The sequence below is a fragment of the Bufo bufo genome, chromosome 10, assembly GCF_905171765.1.
Source record: "Bufo bufo chromosome 10, aBufBuf1.1, whole genome shotgun sequence".
NCBI lineage: Eukaryota > Metazoa > Chordata > Amphibia > Anura > Bufonidae > Bufo > Bufo bufo.
Window position 1 is genome coordinate 4,271,984 of NC_053398.1, and position 24,770 is coordinate 4,296,753.

The 24,770-nt window shown below is 46.6% G+C and overlaps 1 protein-coding gene across 1 annotated transcript in view; it reads left to right on the forward strand.

Moving 5' to 3' along the window:
- The first annotated feature begins 912 nt into the window (after nucleotides 1–912).
- The window catches only part of ZDHHC13 (zinc finger DHHC-type palmitoyltransferase 13), a 34,604-nt gene continuing 10,746 nt past the window's right edge, over nucleotides 913–24,770 (forward strand). Inside the window, exons 1-10 of the mRNA XM_040409793.1 lie at nucleotides 913–988; nucleotides 4,152–4,291; nucleotides 7,054–7,176; nucleotides 7,278–7,355; nucleotides 13,355–13,499; nucleotides 13,651–13,715; nucleotides 21,454–21,616; nucleotides 23,714–23,839; nucleotides 24,180–24,313; nucleotides 24,655–24,755. Coding sequence (XP_040265727.1) covers nucleotides 977–988; nucleotides 4,152–4,291; nucleotides 7,054–7,176; nucleotides 7,278–7,355; nucleotides 13,355–13,499; nucleotides 13,651–13,715; nucleotides 21,454–21,616; nucleotides 23,714–23,839; nucleotides 24,180–24,313; nucleotides 24,655–24,755 — 1,087 coding nt within the window. The 5' untranslated portion in view covers nucleotides 913–976. The remainder of the gene's footprint in view (nucleotides 989–4,151; nucleotides 4,292–7,053; nucleotides 7,177–7,277; nucleotides 7,356–13,354; nucleotides 13,500–13,650; nucleotides 13,716–21,453; nucleotides 21,617–23,713; nucleotides 23,840–24,179; nucleotides 24,314–24,654; nucleotides 24,756–24,770) is intronic.

Sequence of the window (24,770 nt, forward strand, 5' to 3'; positions counted from 1 at the left end):
CGGCCTGCCACTGAAACGCGGAGCTAGCCTTTTGTTTACTGTTTTATGTATGTTTTTAATAAATAATTTTATAGATAGCGGAGCGCCCCCTATTGTTTTTGATTTTTAAGTCCTCTAGGGGGGACTTTAAAAAAGTCAATAAAAGTAAAAAAAAAATTAATAAGATTTCTAAAAATTCAAATCACCTGATTTTTTCTGCCCACTTAAAAAATAAACAATAAAGACATGAACGCCCGTAGGCAGGGCCGCGTGCCAAAATGCCTGTACTATAAAAGTATAAAAATATTTTATCCCGTATGATGAATGCCGTAACAGGATAAAAAAGATAAGAAAGGGGGAGAAGTGCAGATAGGTAGGACGGCGGGAGGAGGAAAAGGGCAGCGAGGCGGATAGACTGCGCACATGGCGGCGGAGTGCTGGGAGCACAAGGCCCAGAGGAAGGGAAGAAGCACCACTGTGAAAATGGGCATAAAGTACCTCAGTCACTGAGGGCAGACTGTGGATTCTCTGTGGAATTAGGTGTGTAAACCCTGACAGACTCCTAACACTGTGTGAATATGGCTTTTTAAGAACTTTCTGAGGTAAAGTCTTAAAAAAACCTTAAAGTTAGCAACAATTACCCCGAGACAATTTTGGGGGAGGTACAGGAACCCCAGTGGAGCCTCTCCCCGCAGAAGCACGGGCGGCTCACTAGGTGTCGCTCTCTACCACTGTACACTGCCCGAACTTCCCGAAGCGCATGACGTCACTGGAAGTTTTCCCGCCCTCAGATCCTCCCAGTAACCGCGCTCCTACAGACACGCCTCCCTGCCAAAGCTCCTCACTCATTGGTGGCTGGGGAGTGATTGACAAACCGAAGGGAAAGGCGGGACTTATTCTCTGCTCCACCAATCACAGAGGAGGAGTGTTTGGTAACCAGGAAGTAGCTGCTTGTGGTGACAGTGGGAGCGGTCTGAAGCAGGAGCCCCGAGTCATCATGAGCTCCCCGGTAAGTGGCTCCGGACTTACCGCAGTTTTACGGTTAATTAAATTGTATAGTGAAGGTCTATATCTAATATGTAGTATATGACCCCCCTGTAAGGAGGTGTGTATCTATCATGTAGTATATGACCCCCCCCCCCCCCTGTAGGAGATGTGTATCTGTCATATAGTATATGACCCCCCCTGTAAGGAGATGTGTATCTGTCATATAGTATATGACCCCCCCCCTGTAAGGAGATGTGTATCTGTCATATAGTATATACCCCCTGTAAGGAGATGTGTATCTATCATATAGTATATGACCCCCCCCCCCGTAAGGAGATGTGTATCTATCATATAGTATATGCCCCCCCCCCTGTAAGGAGATGTGTATCTATCATATAGTATATGACCCCCCCCCCCCTGTAAGGAGATGTGTATCTATCATATAGTATATGACCCCCCCTGTAAGGAGATGTGTATCTATCATATAGTATATGACCCCTCCCCCCTGTAAGGAGGTGTGTATCTATCATATAGTATATGACCCCCCCTGTAAGGAGGTGTATCTATCATATAGTATATGACCCCTCCCCCCCTGTAAGGAGATGTGTATCTATCATATAGTATATGACCCCTCCCCCCCCTGTAAGGAGGTGTGTATCTATCATATAGTATATGACCCCCCCCCCTGTAAGGAGATGTGTATCTATCATATAGTATATGACCCCCCCCCCTGTAAGGAGATGTGTATCTATCATATAGTATATGACCCCCCTTGTAAGGAGATGTGTATCTATCATATAGTATATGACCCCCCCCCTGTAAGGAGATGTGTATCTATCATATAGTATATGACCCCCCCCCCGTAAGGAAATGTGTATCTATCATATAGTATATGACCCCCCCCTGTAAGGAGATGTGTATCTATCATATAGTATATGACCCCCCCTGTAAGGAGATGTGTATCTATCATATAGTATATGACCCCCTCCCCCTGTAAGGAGATGTGTATCTATCATATAGTATATGCCCCCCCCCTGTAAGGAGATGTGTATCTATCATGTAGTATATGACCCCCCCCCCCTGTAAGGAGATGTGTATCTATCATATAGTATATGACCCCCCCCCCCCCCCGTAAGGAGGTGTGTATCTATCATATAGTATATGACCCCCCTGTAAGGAGATGTGTATCTATCATATAGTATATGACCCCCCCCCTGTAAGGATATGTGTATCTATCATATAGTATATGACCCCCCCCCCCCCAGTAAGGAGATGTGTATCTATCATATAGTATATGACCCCCCCCCAGTAAGGAGGTGTGTATCTATCATATAGTATATGACCCCCCCCCCAGTAAGGAGATGTGTATCTATCATATAGTATATGACCCCCCCCCCTGTAAGGAGATGTGTATCTATCATATAGTATATGACCCCCCCTGTAAGGAGATGTGTATCTATCATATAGTATATGACCCCCCCCCCCCCAGTAAGGAAATGTGTATCTATCATATAGTATATGGACCCCCCCCAGTAAGGAGATGTGTATCTATCATATAGTATATGACCCCCCCCCCCCCCCTGTAAGGAGATGTGTATCTATCATATAGTATATGACCCCCCCCCCCCCCAGTAAGGAAATGTGTATCTATCATATAGTATATGACCCCCCCCCCCCAGTAAGGAAATGTGTATCTATCATATAGTATATGACCCCCCCCCCCCCCAGTAAGGAGATGTGTATCTATCATATAGTATATGACCCCCCCCCCCTGTAAGGAGATGTGTATCTATCATATAGTATATGACCCCTCCCCCGTAAGGAGATGTGTATCTATCATATAGTATATGGACCCCCCCCCCCCCAGTAAGGAGATGTGTATCTATCATATAGTATATGGCCCCCCCCCCCCCCAGTAAGGAAATGTGTATCTATCATATAGTATATGACCCCCCCCCCCCCCCAGTAAGGAGATGTGTATCTATCATATAGTATATGACCCCCCCCCCCTGTAAGGAGATGTGTATCTATCATATAGTATATGACCCCTCCCCCGTAAGGAGATGTGTATCTATCATATAGTATATGGACCCCCCCCCAGTAAGGAGATGTGTATCTATCATATAGTATATGACCCCTCCCCCGTAAGGAGATGTGTATCTATCATGTAGTATATGACCCCCCCCCCCTGTAAGGAGATGTGTATCTATCATGTAGTATATGACCCCCCCCCCCCTGTAAGGAGATGTGTATCTATCATATAGTATATGACCCCCCCCTGTTATGAGGTGTATCTATCATATAGTATATGCCCCCCCCCCCCTGTAAGGAGGTGTGTATCTATCATATAGTATATGACCCCCCCCCCCCCCCCCCGTAAGGAGGTGTGTATCTATAATATAGTATATGACCCCCCCCTGTAAGGAGATGTGTATCTATCATATAGTATATGACCCCCCCCCTGTAAGGAGATGTGTATCTATCATATAGTATATGACCCCCCAGTAAGGAGGTGTATCTATCATGTAGTATATGACCCCCCCTGTAAGGAGATGTGTATCTATCATATAGTATATGGACCCCCTCCCCCGTAAGGAGATGTGTATCTATCATATAGTATGTGACCCCCCCAGTAAGGAGATGTGTATCTATCATATAGTATATGACCCCCCCCCCCCCCCCCCCAGTAAGGAAATGTGTATCTATCATATAGTATATGGACCCCCCCCAGTAAGGAGATGTGTATCTATCATATAGTATATGACCCCCCCAGTAAGGAGATGTGTATCTATCATATAGTATATGGACCCCCTCCCCCGTAAGGAGATGTGTATCTATCATATAGTATATGGACCCCCCCAGTAAGGAAATGTGTATCTATCATATAGTATATGACCCCCCCAGTAAGGAGATGTGTATCTATCATATAGTATATGGACCCCCTCCCCCGTAAGGAGATGTGTATCTATCATATAGTATATGGACCCCCTCCCCCGTAAGGAGATGTGTATCTATCATATAGTATATGGACCCCCCCCCCCAGTAAGGAGATGTGTATCTATCATATAGTATATGGACCCCCCCCCCCCAGTAAGGAGATGTGTATCTATTATGTAGTATATTTCGCACCAGTGCCTTTTTGACTATTTACTGGGTTTTCGTCTCGCGCGTTGTGTTTCCCGCAGTGTAAATCTCCCCATTCTCACGGTCACCAGCACAGTCACCACCATGCAGGACAACATGGCGGCCCACGAGAGGACCGTGAGGTGTCATCCCAGCAAGCGGTGGAGGATTACAGCAGCTGGGATATTGTAAAAGCCACACAGTAAGTGAACGGGGAGACCGGAGCGATTGGAGACCTCGCTCAGATACTGAGGCATGAAGTACCTCCCACCTCTATAATGACACCGTCTCAATGACTTGAGTTAGTAGTATAGGTTGGCCCAGTTGCAAGAAGTTTAAAAACTATGGAAAAATTCTTGTTTCCATTCACTGACAGCAAGCAGACATCTTCGTGACTGACACCTTTGTTAGGCCCCTGGCTGCCATGGTAACTCGTTAGCGTCCCACAACTGCACTCCACCCTGCTTCCAGACACGTAATTGCAGCATCTAAGGCTGGGTTCACATGTCCGTCGATCCAGCAGACAATGCCGGGAATCGTCCGGAAGATTCTCTGCAATTTTGCTGAAATGGGACAAGGATCTCTGCCGGACGCCATTATAACTAATGGGGCCAGCAGACATTCCGTTCCTATCCGGCAATGCTGGATCCGGAGAATTCCGGCAGGCTCTTCTCTGTCGGCACAGCCTGCCGGAATTAATGCCACAGATGTGAAACTATCGTAAGGAGTTAAACTGCCCGGGTCAGGGCTATCTCCGGCTCTTCCAGGAGCAGGGCCGGGTATGACGGCTGCGGTTCAGCCTCTGATCTGGAGCGGTCACTGGCAGCACCCACAAGATCACATAGGTGGCACTCGTGCTGTGCTGGAAATTTTTGGGGCTAAGCAGAATGCAAAAGTAAAAAAAAATCTAAAGTCTGCCAGGATAGCTCTGGGTCTAGTGCTGAGGATAGTCACTACTCCTGGCCGATCAATGGTGACCAGCGCAGGAACGGGACCGGGGTCACCCCAGAGGCCGCCATGGACATGTTGCGACTCCTACACTTTTCTAATTGCAGCTGCATTTTCTTTGGTCTCTGGACACACGTGGAAAGCCTTTGGGCAGGAAACTGTAACATACGTGTTGCATGCGGTGACAGCCGTGCAGCCCTCGTGGAGTCATCAGGACTGTTTCTTGCCCTGCAGCGTCGCCTCCTCTCTGCCATCTTCCCTCTTCTCAGCTCTCCCCTCCCTTCCTCTGTTTGCTTTAGACTAGACTCCTCTTTGCTGCAGTGTATATTACCGCCTCTGTTTACCTCTACCGCAATCATTCCTTTATTCCCCTCGTACCTACAATACACCCGGGTGAAAGGTCATCTACTGACTGTAACAGGGGCAGGGAAAGCAGCCCCCTGTGGGGACATCAGTCACTGGCAGAGCTGACCTCGGTCTGCTAAGACCCACCAGCTTTGCATTTCCAAGGGGTCCCCGGCGATCACTGGATGCTATGTAGACAGACTTACAGCGGTTCTCCAGACTTAAAGGGGTGTTCTAAGATTAAACTTTTTTCAAGAGATCCTTTCAGAGTGGCCTGACCCGTGGTGAGGGTCATACTTACCTGGTCTCCGCTGCTGGGTTCCAGCTCCACGGCTGCCTCCGCAGATCCTGGGTCTCTGGGGAAACAACATCTGGCTGATGGGGGGCCATGGGGCCCCCGTAGCCAATCAAGGGCTGCGGTGGTGACGTATCACCCATGCGGTACGTCACTAGGTGACAGGTCTCCACTGCTGCCAGTGATTATCTGCAGGGGTCACGTGGCCCCAATTAACCAGGACGTTGATTCTCAGAGACCCGGGCCAGCGGAAGAGGCCGTGGAGCGATGGAGCTGGACCCAGCGTCGGGGACCAGTTGGGTACAAATCGCACAGCGAGTCCATCACGCTGAAGGGGGTCTGTGAAAAGAAAAAGAAAAAAAGCTTAAACCCCTTTTTAATTATGTCCAGGACTGTGTTCTACCTAAACTAAAAACATGCTCTTACCTGCTCCCCGCTGTTCCGTTCCAGCGCCAAAGCCCCTTCCACTGGCGTGTAAACTTCCAGTTCACAGCCGCTGCAGCCATTCACTGGTCTCAGTGGTGACGTGTCTCCAAGCACCATGCAATGTGCCAGTTGAGGTGACAGCACCACTGGTGCCAGGGATTAGATGCAGTGATGCATAACCCCTTCTGGAGGTTACACAACATGGACCTATTTATATAGCTTTAAGGCTAAAACCCCTTTAAGACCAAGGCGGTTATCCATCAGCTGTGCTGTCTCCTTGGGGTCCCTGGCTGTCTCTGACAACTGGGCACTGGACCTTCTCTTGCTAGATTGCAGGGACTCGGGACCGTCACCCCCCACCGTACAGTGCATTCTGGTTTTAATGCGAATACAGCTCTTAAAGGGTTAAGGTTATAACGGTATGTTAAATCTCTGGGATACAACCTCCTGGCCACCGCTGTGTAAACCACAACAACTCTGCTACATTCAGCTGACCAGGGTCGTGTTGTAGAGCACATCATTGTGCTGGGGGGGATTTATGGACCCCTCATTCTGAGGATCAGGCGATTGCCTGTGGATAGGGGATAATTTAATATAACCGGAATTCCTCTTTAATGATCGTGAAAGCCTGAGGCTGCACCACTGAGAGGTTGTGGAGTCGGTTTCTGAATTAGGTGCAGTGCTGTCTGCCATGGAGACATGAAGCTGTAAATCTCCATCAGCGTTCATCTGTAGCTGCAACTGTGCGACCTTTGTAGGATGTATTCAGTAGTGCAGCCTCAGACTTTGGGCCTGTGACTGGACATTACACAGACATGTTTTTTCTTCTCGCAGTCTTAGTGTTTCATGTGAAAACTGGTCTCTTGTCCATCATTGCGCTGCAGTCAATGTATAGTGTGGATGGACGCCGCCCTGACCCTCTTCCCCTATGATGGTCGCTTTTCTTTCAGACACGGATTGTTGGATCGATGCAGAGAACTGATTGAGGCTGGTTATGATGTTCGGCAACCAGATAGCGAGAACGTGACTCTCCTGCACTGGGCGGCCATTAATAACAGGCTGGAGCTTATAAAGTATGTACCTGCGTCTACTTACCGCCCTCATACACCGCATTTATCTACAGACCAGTGTACACTGCGCAGATTTCATTGACCGTATTGTTCTTCCAAACCAGGTACTTAATCTCCAAAGGGGCAATTGTGGACCAGCTGGGAGGAACGTTAAACTCCACGCCGCTCCACTGGGCCGTCAGGTAACGGAAGCTTACTGATTTACATCCTTATATCCTCGTATGTAAAGAACAGCATTATAGTAGTTATATTCCTGTACATAGGAGGCAGTATTATAGTAGTTATATCCTTGTACATAGGAGCAGTATTATAGTAGTTATATTCTTGTACATAGGAGCAGTATTATAGTAGTTATATTCTTGTACATAGGAGCAGTATTATAGTAGTTATATCCCTGTACATAGGAGGCAGTATTATAGTAGTTATATCCCTGTACATAGGAGGCAGTATTATAGCAGTTATATTCTTGTACATAGGAGGCAGTATTATAGTAGTTATATCCTTGTACATAGGAGCAGTATTATAGTAGTTATATCCTTGTACATAGGAGGCAGTATTATAGTAGTTATATTCTTGTACATAGGAGGCAGTATTATAGTAGTTATATTCCTGTACATAGAAGCAGTATTATAGTAGTTATATTCCTGTACATAGGAGCAGTATTATAGTAGTTATATTCTTGTACATAGAAGCAGTATTATAGTAGTTATATTCTTGTACATAGGAGCAGTATTATAGTAGTTATATTCCTGTACATAGGAGCAGTATTATAGTAGTTATATTCCTGTACATAGGAGCAGTATTATAGTAGTTATATTCTTGTACATAGGAGCAGTATTATAGTAGTTATATTCTTGTACATAGGAGCAGTATTATAGTAGTTATATTCTTGTACATAGGAGCAGTATTATAGTAGTTATATTCTTGTACATAGGAGGCAGTATTATAGTAGTTATATTCTTGTACATAGGAGCAGTATTATAGTAGTTATATTCCTGTACATAGGAGCAGTATTATAGTAGTTATATTCTTGTACATAGGAGCAGTATTATAGTAGTTATATCCTTGTACATAGGAGCAGTATTATAGTAGTTATATTCTTGTACAGAGGAGGCAGTATTATAGTAGTTATATTCTTGTACATAGGAGCAGTATTATAGTAGTTATATTCCTGTACATAGAAGCAGTATTATAGTAGTTATATTCTTGTACATAGGAGGCAGTATTATAGTAGTTATAGCCTGGTACATAGGAGCAGTATTATAGTAGTTATATTCTTGTACATAGGAGGCAGTATTATAGTAGTTATATCCTTGTACATAGGAGCAGTATTATAGTAGTTATATCCTTGTACATAGGAGCAGTATTATAGTAGTTATATCCTTGTACATAGGAGGCAGTATTATAGTAGTTATATTCCTGTACATAGGAGCAGTATTATAGTAGTTATATTCTTGTACATAGGAGCAGTATTATAGTAGTTATATTCTTGTACATAGGAGGCAGTATTATAGTAGTTATATTCCTGTACATAGGAGCAGTATTATAGTAGTTATATTCTTGTACATAGGAGGCAGTATTATAGTAGTTATATTCCTGTACATAGGAGCAGTATTATAGTAGTTATATTCTTGTACATAGGAGCAGTATTATAGTAGTTATATTCTTGTACATAGGAGGCAGTATTATAGTAGTTATATTCTTGTACATAGGAGCAGTATTATAGTAGTTATATTCCTGTACATAGGAGCAGTATTATAGTAGTTATATTCCTGTACATAGGAGCAGTATTATAGTAGTTATATTCCTGTACATAGGAGGCAGTATTATAGTAGTTATATCCTTGTACATAGGAGCAGTATTATAGTAGTTATATCCTTGTACATAGGAGCAGTATTATAGTAGTTATATTCTTGTACATAGGAGGCAGTATTATAGTAGTTATATTCCTGTACATAGGAGCAGTATTATAGTAGTTATATTCTTGTACATAGGAGGCAGTATTATAGTAGTTATATTCCTGTACATAGGAGCAGTATTATAGTAGTTATATTCTTGTACATAGGAGCAGTATTATAGTAGTTATATTCTTGTACATAGGAGGCAGTATTATAGTAGTTATATTCTTGTACATAGGAGCAGTATTATAGTAGTTATATTCCTGTACATAGAAGCAGTATTATAGTAGTTATATTCCTGTACATAGGAGCAGTATTATAGTAGTTATATTCCTGTACATAGAAGCAGTATTATAGTAGTTATATTCTTGTACATAGGAGCAGTATTATAGTAGTTATATTCTTGTACATAGGAGGCAGTATTATAGTAGTTATATTCCTGTACATAGGAGGCAGTATTATAGTAGTTATATTCTTGTACATAGGAGCAGTATTATAGTAGTTATATTCTTGTATATAGGAGCAGTATTATAGTAGTTATATTCTTGTACATGGGAGCAGTATTATAGTAGTTATATTCTTGTACATAGGAGCAGTATTATAGTAGTTATATTCTTGTACAGAGGAGGCAGTATTATAGTAGTTATATTCTTGTACATAGGAGCAGTATTATAGTAGTTATATTCTTGTACATAGAAGCAGTATTATAGTAGTTATATTCTTGTACATAGGAGGCAGTATTATAGTAGTTATATTCTTGTATATAGGAGCAGTATTATAGTAGTTATATTCTTGTACATAGGAGCAGTATTATAGTAGTTATATTCTTGTATATAGGAGCAGTATTATAGTAGTTATATTCTTGTACATAGGAGCAGTATTATAGTAGTTATATTCTTGTACATAGGAGGCAGTATTATAGTAGTTATATTCTTGTACATAGGAGGCAGTATTATAGTAGTTATATTCTTGTACATAGGAGGCAGTATTATAGTAGTCATATTCTTGTACAGAGGAGGCAGTATTATAGTAGTTATATTCTTGTACATAGGAGCAGTATTATAGTAGTTATATTCTTGTACATAGAAGCAGTATTATAGTAGTTATATTCTTGTACATAGAAGCAGTATTATAGTAGTTATATTCTTGTACATAGGAGGCAGTATTATAGTAGTTATATTCTTGTACATAGGAGGCAGTATTATAGTAGTTATATTCTTGTACATAGGAGGCAGTATTATAGTAGTTATATTCTTGTACATAGGAGGCAGTATTATAGTAGTTATATTCTTGTACATAGGAGCAGTATTATAGTAGTTATATTCTTGTACATAGCAGTATTATAGTAGTTATAATCTTGTACATAGGAGCAGTATTATAGTAGTTATATTATTGTACATAGGAGCAGTATTATAGTAGTTATATTCCTGTACATAGAAGCAGTATTATAGTAGTTATAATCTTGTACATGAAAATTTACGTTTATTTTTTCTCTTTGCTTTGGATGCTTGTTTGGTGTATATAATTGTAGCCGTACAGAATGACGGGCATATGAATTTCTATGGGCGCTGTTTTCCAGATGTTTCGGCACAGCTGTGTGCATGAGGACTAAATGTCACTTTCCAATATTAAAATTTGAAATGTGTTCATTTTACACTACAAAATGAAAATATTGTAAGCGGAGGCTCCTGGCATTTGAAAATTCTGTTCGAAAGAGGCCAAATCCGATTTCCCTTCTGTGTATTTCCTGGCAGTAAATACCATGCCTCTGCCCCTGACATTAGACCCAGATCCTGTGTGGTAGGTGGTAACCCAATATATCAAGAAATCCCAGCCAGGACAGAAAAAGGAAGTTTAAACTAAGATATAACTTTTATTGTGATCATTAAAAAGTCTGGGAGTACGAGCTATCGAAAGGACAAACATAAAACAACTCAAACACTAAAGTCCCAGGGGGGACAAAATCGTACCAGAGGTTCCAATCAAGAACAGGTAAGATAATAAGTAAATCTGAGAAAAAGGAACGGTCTTACCAATTGATGCGCTTGAGGACCATCCGGTAACTGTACAGCCCGAGGGATAAATGGCAATGGATTGTGCGAGGCAGCTAGGGCAAGTATCTATCCCTCAAATAAACCCTGAAAAACGAAAGCCTGGGTAGGGAAACTGGGAAAAGCCCTGCCTTACTGCACAAAGAAATGCCCCAAACAGGGCGACCCCATCTGGATGTCTAACCCTATTAGGTGCAATATCCCTCAAAATGCCCTATATCCTAGTTTTTAGTCACTTGGGGACTATAAGAGCAATAGTAGTCGTGCTTTCAAAATATTATAGAGGATGCTGCGCGCAGGTAGCGGTCGTGGACAGCTGTCCCTAGACACCCCCATATAGCGTGAAGGGGGCTAAGTTGACCCTACCTATCTACTCAGAACACCTGCCCCGAAAGGGGCGACCCCGTCCAGATGCCTTTCCCTAGTCCGGGCGGAATCCCTGAAAGACCCTATAGGATAAAGATCAGGGCTTTTCGCAGTTTCCCTTCCCTGGCTTTCGTTTTTCAGGGTTTATTTTAGGGATAGATACTTGCCCTAGCTGCCGCGCACAATCCATTGCCATTTATCCCTCGGGCTGTACAGTTAGCGGGTGGTCCTCAAGCGCATCAATTGGTAAGACCGTTCCTTTTTCTTCTCAGATTTACTTATTATCTTACCTGTTCGTGATTGGAACCTCTGGTACGATTTTGTCCCCCCTGGGACTTTAGTGTTTGAGTTGTTTTATGTTTGTCCTTTCGATAGCTCGTACTCCCAGACTTTTTAACGATCACAATAAAAGTTATATCTTAGTTTAAGCTCCCTGTTTCTGCCCTGGCTGGGGTTCCTTCGTATACTCAGTTGGACTGTTGGAAGTATTTTTCCCCATGTTGAGTTTTTTGTTTGGTGTTCTTCCTGTAGGTGGTAACCCCACCCCGGTAAGGTGTCATTATAAGATTACACAGAAAATGTCTGCGTTCAAGAAGAACCGTCCCGTCTGCCGTGTGTTTCCTGGTTCTCTGCAGGGTGGGGTTCAACCGTTCACATTATCTGACCCCCCCGCCCCGGGTGTAGATAATGTATTGTAATTATAATGGCTGCCTCTAGGCGCTGTAGCTGTGGGTCAGCTCTTTACTTTTAATTAACCTTTCTGCAACTTTGAATCTACCTTTATTTAAATTCCTAGCCGTTATAGAAAGGTCCGCTTCTTGTCAGTGAATGCAAACACTTGAAAAACCATCCTGTTGATGCAGATGCTTGGTTTGTTAAAGTGCATTATTGCTGTGTGTAACCGTGCACGCGATCTGCCTCTGGGTGTAAACAAAAGTGTTTCCATTCACTGACAACAAACAGAAATTGTAAAAAATCTGAGAAGGCACAAAGTATATTGGAAATTTGCAGATCTTCTTCTTATTTCACACTGATTTAGTTCATCGTAGAGTCTTGATTGTTTTTTAAGCACAGGGGCAGTTAGACTCTGTTCACACGAGAGTGCTGGAGCCGTCCCATGACGGACACTAACAGCACCGACGACCCCAGTGACTCCGGTTTCCATCATGGTGGCCATCAGTTTGATGGGAAGACTAGCGCAGATGGTTGCAGTACCACTCGCCACCACTGCACAATGAATGGCGCTGCGCCTCTTCCAGAATGATGTTCCCTATTGTTGAATCCTGAGTTATTAGAGGATGGACCCATATTTAGGTCTAATGCACACAACCGTAGCCTGTTTTGTGGTCCACAATTTGTAGATCCGCAGAACACGGATACCGGCCATGTGAGTTCTGTATTTTGCGGAACGGTTTGTCCTGGCCTCTATAGAACAGTCCAGTCCTTTTTCCTTAATGCGGACACGTATAGGGCATGTTTTTACGGATGCAAAGGAACAGACATACGGATGCCGCGTCTTCTATAGGCCCCTTTGAAGTAGTTCCACATCGGCTCAAGATGCGGAAAAAATACCTTTGTGTTCATGAGCCCTTAGGATCGTCACCTGCCGGTCAGAGCAGCTACAAAGAGCGCCCTTCACTGCGGAAGACCCGGCACATCCAGGCATAAAAGGAGCAACCTCTTGATTGTCAATGGGAATGATGTCATGATTCATTTCTCCTGTGGTGGCGCTGTTGGGGAGATTCAGTGCTTACTGGTTCTTTCACAGATTACAGCTAATTGCTGGGATTGCTTCATTGTAGCGTCTGGTGAGATAATTACAATGGGAGACATTTAACGAGTTTTCCTTTCTCTCCTCCTTCACAGACAAGGACACCTCCAGACTATTATACTGCTGATGAAATACGGTGCAGACCCAAATCTGATAGATGGAGAAGGGTATAACAGCGTTCACCTGGCCGTCCTCTACCAGCACCTGCCCATCATAGCTTATCTGATTGCAAAAGGACAGGTAAGTACGGCCGGAAATCCCTGCTCCTTGTCAGTGAATGGAAACATTCTAATTCTTATCACCACTGAGGGTTTGCTATAGCTGCATTCAGTTACAACTGTTACTAGGTCCCGCTGTGAATTGGTATTGAACTGCCGCTGTTTTTCCTCAGGACATCGATATCCCCGATATGAATGGAATGACGCCGCTCATGTTGTCTGCACAGAAAATCATTGGGTAATGAAAGTAAACTCTGTATAAACACATAAAGAAAGTAAAATGTGTCTGCCCTTTAAAAGGGTTATCCAAGACTAACAAATGCCTCTCACACTGAATCTACTTACCTGGCTCCCCGCTCCCTGTGCCTCTTCTGGTCCCCGCACCGCGCTGCTGCTTCTCCCCGTGCGCGGGTGACGCTAGGGAGGCTCCCCCCATCCCTGCCTGACATTGGCTGCTCCATCCCGACACCGGATGTTTTCATCCGCGCACGAGGAGGAGAAGCAGCAGCAGCGGCGGTGCGGGGACCAGGATCGGGGAGCCAGATAAGTAGATTCAGTGTGAGGGGCCCGGGCATATGGGGACATTTGTTAGTCTTAGATAAACCCTTTTAAGGAATTTGTATATTAAAGTACAAAATGTAAACGTGTTGTATTAATTTCTCGCTTGTATCATTGGGGTACATAGGACCGTGGGTATAGCTGCTGCTGCCACTAGGAGGCGACACTAGGCTGAAAAGTGATAACGCCTCCCCTGCCGGCTATACCCCCTCCAGCCTGGAGAGGGCATATCAGTATTTAGCTTAGTGTCGTAGGAGGCAGACCTCCCTGCTTGCAGGGCGGCTTCCTTTTGTTATTTTTTCCCTTTTTAGGTATGGGAAACAGAGTTGCCTAGTCTCTCTGTCTACCCTGGGAGCAAGACCGGTGTCGCTTTCCCTCATCGCCCGACCTCCCCACAGAAGAAAAGGTGGACCAGGGCAGCCTCTCTCCCCTGCTTCCCGCCAGCCAAAGGGTCACCTCGATCCGGAAGACCCTCACGCCATTTCAGACTCCTGCCACTTCGGTGCCAGCTGCTGAAGAGGTGACCCTGCTGGTCCATTAAGGGGAGGGTAAAGAGAAGAGGATGAAGATGGGGTGAGTAATCGGGACTGGGTGAGTATTTTACCCCCCCTTCTCCCTTCTCCCTCCAGGTCTCATCTGCTCCACTGGACCACAGGGGGTACTTACCCCCCTCCCCCTGCTTATTGCGCCATGGGGAAGCACTTAGGGAGGCTCCCATTATCCAGGCCGGCCACCTCACTACCTCAGGCCCCTGCTTCTTTTCGGGCCTACCCGCGATTCAGGCTCGTTCTTCATGCCACCGGGGGGCTCCCGCGGCCGTGTTCGCACCGCTCCGGGTCCCTCTGTTCCCCGGCCACTGGTAGCTAATTTAGGCCGCGGCTTCCCCGGAAAGGCAGGCCGCATGTCGCCGCCTTCCTCTATGACACAGGGGCGGGGCTAGGCTTCCCACCGCGGCCCACGGTCGGAGGATCCTTTGATCCCCGTGCTGATTTAGGCTCCCTCACCCGACTCAAGCTGCTCCCGGGACCAAGGGACCTGTAGTTCCCTGCAAGCTGGTAGGACAGTTGTACCCCTCTCCAGCCTTGAGTCCAGTATTGGGTTTGGTTGGCAGCCTTGTCCGAGCCCCTCACATGCCATCAGCCATTACTTATTATGCGTGCACTAAATGCAAGATTAAGTCCCTCGCAGCCAGCCAGACTCTGTATGCTGATACCGCAGGCTGTGCGCCAGACAGGTTCTGCCCCCCGAGCCTATGCAACCGCATGTCCACCCTGACCGAGTGAAACCGGACTGGGCCCGTGCCTTATCCCTGGCAGTGGAGGACCTCTCGAAAATATCCCAATCCACCCTCTCTTCATGGGTCCACACCTTCCTCGGGCGGTCAACTTAGGGGCAGACCTTCGCACAAGTGGCCCAGAGCAGGACATCATTCCTCCTCGGCATCTCCACCCCCACTGGGGTCGTGCTCGGATGCATCCTCCCCTCCAGGGGAAGTTCTGTCCGGGGAGATTGAGGACTCTGGCACTAATATGGATCCGGAACAATCTTTTAAGATTGCTTCCATGGTGGACAGCCTAGTTACTGCTGTCCGTGATACCTTTCAGGTGCAGGATGACTCCCCCTCCACGAGCCACCAGGGAGTGTCTTTTCTCCGCTCCAGGTAGTCGCTGAAAGCCTTACATGAAGGCTTTTCGGTGGTCATTGCAAAGGCGTGGGACCGTCCAGATCGTCGCTTTACCACATCCAAGCGACTTGATCTACTTTATCCCTTTCCGGCGAAGTGTGTGGCTAAGTGGTCCTCTCCTCCTAAGGTGGATCCTCCGGTCGTACGTCTCACATACCCCCATTCCTGTGGCCGATGGCTCATCCCTCCAGAACCCCGTGGATCGCCATATGGAGTCCTTTTCTAAGTCCCTTTTTTCGCAGCAGGTGGCTCAACACTTCGTCCCATTTTGGCTTCGACCTGGGTGGCTAAGGGGAACTCTGAGTGGACACTCAGGTTAAATCAGGACTTGGCGGCGGACCTCCCTCTAGCTGAGCTCCAAGCCTTGTCCCTGCAAATCTCCCAAGCGGGGAAGTATCTCTGTGAGGCTTCCTTGCGCTCGTTGCCCGCTCATCGGCTCTTGCTGTAGCCTTACAGCGCGAACTGTGACTTAAAGTTTGGGCAGCGGATTCAATATTTCTAAGGCTACAGGCGGTAAAAGTACGCACCTCCCACATGGCAAATCGAAGCGCGTGTTTCGCGCTAGGCTTTCAATACCCGGGCTCATTCCTTTCGCCGCTTCTCGGGTACACGGCCGGCGGCAGGAGCCCCTCCACGCAAGACCAGTGGAAGAAGCTATTCTTTTGGCCTCAACCAGCCTGGCGCCCGCAAGCACAGCCCGCTCGTCCATCGGCCAACAAGCAGTCCTCCGTATGAAGGAACGCCCCCACCCTCTTTGGTGGGGAGGTCGTCTCCTCCTTTTTCAGGAAATTTGGCGGGCCCACATCTCAGACGCAGGGACGCTCGAGTGGTAACCTCGGGTTACAAGATCGAGTTTGCTTCTCCTCCTCCGGAACGGTTCTTTCTGTCCCAGCCACCCAGAGACTCAGATCGGGCCGTAACTTTTTTCCAAGCAATTCGGTCTCTCGAGGTGTGATCTCCCCAGTTCCCCTGGAGGAACAGTTCACAGGGTTTTATTCAAACCTGTTTGTCGTCCCCAAGAAGGAAGGATCTGTTTGACCGGTTCTGGATCTCAAGCTGCTGAACCGGTTTTTCCGGGTTCAACGTTTCAGAATGGAGTCCCTTCGCTCCGTTGTTGCTTCACTAGAGCAGGGGGAATTCCTTTCGTCAATAGACATTCAGGACGCGTACTTACACGTACCCATTGCCCTGGCACATCTGTGCTTCCTCCTCTTTGCGATAGGGCCCCACTACTTCCAGTTCGTCGCCCTTTCCTTGGGTTTAGCAACGGCACCGAGAGTCTTCACGAAAGTGCTTGCTCCTCTCCTGGCCCTTCTTTGTACCAGGGGTATCATCCCGATTCCCTATCTGGGCGACGGATTGGTCAAGCCTCAACTTTCAGTCAAAACGAGGACAGTCTACATATCTGGATACCCTAGCACGCTTGGGCTGGCTGGTGAACTTCTAAGAGTTGTTCCTACATCCCACCAGGCGGATCACGTTTCTGGGGATGGTCCTCAACATGGACATGGCGTTGGTGCACCTCCCTCTGGTCAAGCGGCTAGCCCTCCTGCGGTTGGTCCGGCTTTTCCTCCGGCGCAGGTGCACATCAATCCTGTTTTGCATGAAGGTCTTGGGTACAATGGTCGCTTCCTTCGAGGCAGTTCCGTTTGCACAATTTCACACCCGTCCCCTTCAACGGGCGATTTTGTCGTCCTGGCCCCAAGGGTACGTTTGGCTCTCGGCCCAAACTTTGGAGTCGGGGAAATCCCTTCTCCCGGTCTCATGGACATAACAACCGATGCCAGTGTTCAGGGTTGGGGTGGAGTCTTCCCGTCCCGGACAGTCCAAGGTGTATGGTCTCAGTCGGAATCCAGACTGCCAATCAACAATCCCGGAGCTCCGGGCCATTCATCTGTCCCTCCTCCATTGGACCCCTTTCCTGAGGGGCCGGCCGATTCGGATCTAGTCAGACAACGCTACAGCTGTGGCTTACATCAATCATCAAGGGGGAATCCGCAGTCAAGTGGTGATGGAGGAATCTGCCAGAATCCTGCAGTGGGCAGAGACGCATGTTCCAGCTCTATCTGCGGTCTACATTCCGGGAGTGGAGAATTGGACGGCGGAGTTCCTCAGTTGGACGGTGGACCCGGGAGGGTGGTCCCTACACCCGGAGGTTTTCGACTCCATTTGTCTCCGTTGGGGTCAGCCGGAAGTGGACTTGATGGCATCCAAGCTCAACAACAAACTCCCTGCCTTCTTCTCTCGGACAAGAGATCCCTGGGCGTGCGCCGTAGACGCACTGGTGGCGCTATGGGACGGGTTCTCTTTTTTTTAAAAATAATTGTATTTTTATTAAAGTATTTATAAAAGTAGAAGAAACATACATAGCTTCATACAAAATCCGCATGTCAGGGACGGGTTCTCTTTACTGTACGTCTTCCCTCCTATTCCCTTCCTGGCCCGAGTTCTGCGTAGGATCAGGACGGAGGGCATCCAGACGATTCTCATCTCTCCGGATTGGCCCCGTCACACGTGGTACGCAGATACAATCCTCCTTCTAGGAGACACGCCGTGGCCTCTTCCGCTCCGAGTTGATCTTCTCTCTCAGGGACCTGTCTTTCACCAGCATTTAGAGTCGCTACGTTTTGAAGGCGTGGCTGTGGAAACCGACATTCTAAAGCAGCGGGGTTTCCCTCACAAGGTCATCCACACCATAAATAAGGCCAGCAAACCAGTTTCATCCATCACTATTATAGAACTTGGGGGTCCTTTCTGCGCTTCTGTGAGGAACATGGCCTTCCCCTGCTGCGCTTTTAACTTCCACCATTCTTTCCTTTCTGCGATCAGGTCTGGATTTGGTTTTTGCTCTTAGTTCCTTAAAGGGACAGGTGTCTGCGCTGTAATTTTTTTTCCTGCGTCCTTTAGCAGAACAGACCCCAGTCAAGACCTTTCTTTAAGGTATGGCTCACACTGTTCCTCCGTATTGCCCCCCCCCCCCCTAGCCTCTGGGGACTTAAATTTTGTCCTTGGTTCTCTCCAATCGGCTCCTTTTGAGCCTCTGGACGCAGTTCCCCTCTGTATCCTTTCCTGGAAGGTTGCGTTCCTGGTGGTGATCACATCCATCAGGCGTGTTTTGTATTTGGCAGCGCTTTCTTGTAAGGAGCGTCTTCTTATTCTGCACCAAGATAAGGCAGTGCTCCGCCAGATGCCTTCTTTTCAGCCAAAGGTAGTCTCTGCCTTCCATGTCAACGAAGACATTGTTCTCCCTTTGTTCTGTTCCTCGCCCTCACATCCTAGGGAGCAAGCTCTCCATCAGTGGGATGTGGTTCGGGCTCTGAGGATTTACTTATCCATTTCTAGTTCGTTCCGCCGTACGGACTCTCTGTTCGTTATTCCTGAAGGTCCTCGCAAAGGTTTGGCAGCCTCCAAGGTGACGATTACCAGGTGGATTCGTTTGGCAATTGCTGAGGCATACCGCTCCCAGGGCAAGTCACCGCCCCTCGGTATTATGGCCCACTCGACTAGGGCGGTGGGCACTTCTTGGGCTCGTTTCTACCATGCTTCCTCTTCACAGCTCTGGAAGGCAGCGACTTGGTCTTCCTTACACACGTTCACCAGGTTCTACCAGGTACATACTTTTGTATGAGCAGACGCTGCTTTCAGCCGCAAAGTTTTGCAGGCAGCAGTGTCTTAAGCTTCCGCGAGGATGTTTTCCATGGGCGTGTGGTTCTTCTTTCCCCGTGTCCCCCAATGATACGAGCGAGAAAACAAGATTTTTGTGAACTCACCTGTAAAATCTCTTTCTCGCTTAGTTCATTGGGGGACACAGCTCCCACCCATTGATTTCTATGTTGCCGCAAGTAATGACGGTTGATTTGCCAGTATGGTCCTCAGTTCTGGTTCGGTCCGACTGGCATTTGTTGGGTTATTGGTGGTTTTCGGTATTTCTCCTACTCCTACTGCTTGGGCACAAACTGATATGCCCTCTCCATTTTTTTTTATTGCTCCAGTGCATCTAAAAAAGAAAAAAAGGAGCAATTTTGCAAATGGCCTTCAGAAAAAAAATATATATATATGTGTCTCCATGGTTACAGACTACAAAAGTCTTTTGCAGTCTGATCCTGCAGTCCTGTTCTTTTTATTTGTCCTCTGCTTCTATAAACATTCGGAAGGTAAAGGGCCCCTTACACGGGCCGAGGATCTGGCCAGATAATTGCTAATGAGCGTTCATAGGAATGCTCGTTACCAACTTTCTGGAGGTGGAAAGGTGACTCTGATTACCCGATGAGTCAAAGAAACGCTTGTTTATCAGGTAATTGGATCTTTTGTGCGGCCCTTAAAGGGGTTGTCCAGGTTCAGAGCTGAACCCAGACATATCCCCATTTTCACCCAGGCAGCCATTACGTGTGCACTTAAAACTGACATTTCTGTATGGAGAACACCGTTTATGAATGGGGCATGAGCGCTGTGGGTACGGCCAGAAGCACATATTGCTGCTCCTGCTCAGGGGGCACAAGGTTTTCTAACTCCTGGCATAGCACATGGGTGCCCTGTACCCATGTACTATGCCAGGGTTAGCGGAGTGAAGTGGGTTCCTGCTTCTGCCTGCTCCACTAAGCTAAGAGTGTTACATGTCAGCTCTTAGCTTAGCGGAGCAGGCAGAATCAGGAGCCGCTCAGCTAAGGCTACTTTCATACTCGTGTTTTGGGCTGATCCGTCATGGTTCTGCAAAAACGGATCCATTACAATAATACAACCGCATGCGTCCGTCATGAACGGATCCGTTTGTATTATCTGTAACATAGCCAAGACGGATCCTTCATGAACTCCATTAAAAAGTCAATGGGAGACGGATCAGTTTTCTGTTGTGCCGGATTGTGTCAGAGAAAACGTCCCCATTGACTTACATTGTGTGCCAGGATGGATCGTTTGGCTCAGTTTCGTCAGGCGGACAGCAAAACGCTGCAGGCAGCCTCCAGAGCAGAACGGAGACTGATCGGAGGCAAACTGAGGCATTCTGAGCGGATCCTTTTCCATTCAGAATGCATTAGGGCAAAACTGATCCGTTTTGGACCGCTGAGCCCTGAACGGATCTCACAAACGGAAAGCCAAAACGCAAATGTGAAAGTAGCCAAATCCTGGCATAGTATATGGGTACAGGGCACCCATGTGCTATGCCAGCATTTAGTAAACCTTGGGGAAATACAGGGAGTACAGCCTGTAATCCGTACACCGCTGAGCAGTGTACAGAAATGTCAGTTTTAAGTGCACAGAGAATGGTGGAATCTTTAGCAAGAAGTAAGGGACAGAGAAAAAGGAGTAGGACTGTAAGGTTAGACTACAGATGATTTGTTTACGGTCTGTTACCGTGGAAACACATAGGCTCCTATAGGAGCTCTAGATATCAAATGTTTTTAATGAACGCTGTTTAAAGTTGCTTCATTTTTTTTATTTTAGATGCACTAAAGCAATAAATAAAATGGTTGCAAAGGTGGTCCTATCCCTCAATGGGTCCATGCTCTCCCCCCACATTTTTGGGTAATATGAAACTTGATTCCCCACAGTGTTAGGTCACTTAGAGCACTGCACCGCTCTATAGGGACCGTATCCCTTCGGGGTACCCTCAGTCATGCACTTATATCCAGTCTTAGTTTTTTTGCATTTCTTATTGGTCCATCTCTGTATTAAAAAATATCACCCCAATAAATCAGTCTTTAAGTTGCATTGTGATAAGATCTCTGCTTTCTTTCAGTATGGAACCCACCAGTTTCCTTTTGAAGTTGAACCCGTCCTTGAATCTCGCTGACAAGATCCACCGGAATACAGCGCTGCACTGGGCGGTCTCCTCCGGCAATGTGAATGCCGTGGATTTGCTTTTAGAGGCCGGATCGAGTTTGGATGTGCAGAACGCCAGGGTTAGAAATTTAAGCTTTTCTCCCTTACTGCATATCGCTAGGATATACTATGACTTTATGACACGTGGGATGGAAACTATGGGACCCCGGCTGATCCTGACAATGGGGCCACAGAGCTGGTTTAGACTGCGTCCACTTCAGTGTTTTCTCTGTTCCACAACGTTCTCCCCCCCCCCCCCCCGCGTAGTGAACTGCAGCACAACTACATTCAAAGGGTTTTTCTGAGGTTTCTTTTTATACTGATCATGTATCCTCAGGATAAGTCATCAGTATGTGATCGGTGGGGGTCTGACACCCAGTGAGCCCCATGACCTCCTCACAGCTTTCCAAGCACTGAGACATCCATTCGATATCTGATGTGCTTGCTATCACAGTTCAGCCCCATTCACTGGATTGAGACTGAGCTCCACCTAGGCCATGAGACCAATCAAGGTGACCTCGATGGCCTAGGAACAGGCCGCAGCCTCTTCAAACAGCTAACGGGAGTCCGACCCTACTGATTATATACTGATGACCATTCCTGAGAAAAGGTCATCAGTATAATGCCGAATTCACACGGCAGTGATTTCCATTAGAGATTGTGAGCCAAAATCAGGAGTGAAGCCGACACACGGATCAGATATGAGGGAAAGATCTGCCCTTATTCTGCGTTTAGAGCCGCACCTGGTTTTGGGGCAAAATCACTGACGTGTGAATGAGGCGTAACACTCGCAGAAAAACCCTTTAAGGGACTGGGGCGAGCTGCAGTTCTCTGTAAAGCTGGGTGTCCAGGGCGCAGCTCTAAATCAGCTCTGTGGCCCCTCCATTCTCAGGACTGGCGGAGGTTCCAGAAGTTGAACCCCATCTGATTATAAAGCACTGGCATATATGAGAATAACCCTTTAACCAACTTTTTTTTGTTTTGTTGGAAGTCAGTTTGGGTTTCTACAAATTAGGGATCGACCGATTATCGGTTTTACTGATATTATCGGCCGATATTGAGGATTTTGAACGTTATCGGTTTCGGCATCTATTTTGCCGATATTCCGATAACGTATTGGGAACACAGAACGCGCTGCTGACAGCGCGTTCTGTGTTCCCTCCGCAGCACAGGGGAGAAGGAAGCAGTGTCTCCTCCCCCTGTGATGCTGCTGCCGCTGCCGCCAATGGCAGGAGAGGAGACAAGAGGAGGGGAGGGGCTGTGGCCGCTGCGCCACCAATGAAGATGAGTCTTTCATTAATTCATATACAGGAGGCGGGAGCTGGGAGCTGGCTGCAGACTAGAGTCACATAGCCGGCTCCCGACCTCTATGAACGGCAGCTGCTGTCCGCGGTAGTTAACCCCTTAGGTGCCGCGGATCTCAGCTACCGCTCATAGAGGTCGGGAGCCGGCTATGTGACTCTGCAGCCAGCTCCCGCCTCCTGTATGTGAAAGAGAGGTATCTTCATTGGTGGCGCAGTGCGCCCCCCCCCTCAAGCCCCCTAGTATTAATCATTGGTGGCGCAGTGCGCCCCCCCCCCAGTATTAATCATTGGTGGCAGTGGCCACAGGATCCCCTCTCCCCTGCTCCCCCAGCTGTGTAATCCTGGGGCTCCGATCGGTTACCATGGCAGCCAGGACGCTATTGAAGCCCTGGCTGCCATAGTCGGCTCCCTGCTGCTGTGTGCACAAAGCACAGAGCAGCAGGGACAGTGTGAGATCCTATTCACCCTGATAGAGATCTATCAGGGTGAATGGGACAAGGGTTCTAGTCCCTAAGGGGGCTAAAAGTTAGTAAAAAAAAAAAAAAACACAAAAATATTAAGTATAAATGAAAAAGAGTTACAAAAAAAAAAAAATAATAATACACGTTAACAATAAACATTAATTTTCAGCAGATTTGTGTAGGAAAATTTTTTTTTTCCTCAAAAATAAAAATACCCAGAATATCGGTATAAATTATCGGCTATCGGCCTGAAAGTTGACAAATTATCGGTATCGGCCCTAAAAAATCAATATCGGTCGATCCCTACTACAAATACTCCTCACTCCTATCAGACACACTTCTCCTTCACATTGAAATGCCATCCCATCTATGACCTTAACAGACATTGTGGTGTTTTTTTCCGGTTGCACAGGGGGAGACGCCTCTTGACCTTTCCCGACAAACCAGAAATCACCTAATCATCCATATTTTGACAAGTGAAGCCAATTCAAGATCAGGACGGAATTCTAGAGCCTCAAAGATCCTACAGAAATACGAGGTGAGGTTCTGTTCTCTGAGTCTAATGGTCATAGAGCCCCATAGCTTAGATTCAGAGCCTGGACTGGAAGTAATGGGATATGGAGCAGGACTTATTGCAGAACTTGTGATTTGTACAGAGGACAGGAACACGGGGTGGCGCATCATTCTAGCCCGCGATGCACCAATACCATGACATATTATACTTTGCATTGTTCATACAGCTCCGATTCCCTTTGGGTCATATTCTCATTATTTACTGTTAATCTCATTTTATGCGATCACTCATTAGAACCGTACTCTAGCAGCGCGATTACTCTTTAAAAGACAAATACGCTCACGTAAACTTTATTTTTTCTCAGATCTCATTGGTGACGATGGTCTGCTTGTCTCTCCTGGGGGGCATCGGATACATTCTGAACATGAATACAGACTCCTGGCTCTTAAAGGGGACGCTCCTCGCTCTGGTCACAGCCGGGTCTCAGCTCTTCACCAGGTTTGTTGAATGAAGTATAGGGACTCTCGCTCCTCTAGACTGTTACTGCTATATACACACCATGCTACTCATTGAGAACCCAACCTTGGCATTATGCTTTGTAGCCAGATCTGTTCCTCTACTCCATTAATGCTTTAATTATGAGGTCCCTTTGTATTGCTAGTTAAACCCCCATCATGGTACGGTAATGCAGTTCCCACCCGGCAGTGGTCTCCAGCCCGTAACTCTCCAACTGTTGCAAAACGTACAACTCCCAGCGTTTCCTGACAGACTCCTATTATACTTATTCATCGTTTCTTTAGTTTGTCGGCTCATCCACTTTTATATCTGGTCTTTTTCAGGCGGCTTATTGGTCCATCCAGTCAGAAGCACCTGCCCGCCATCTTCTTCATCAGTTCCATTTTCTGGATGTTCATGACGTGGTTTATCTGCTTTCTGCCTGATATCCTTTTAAACA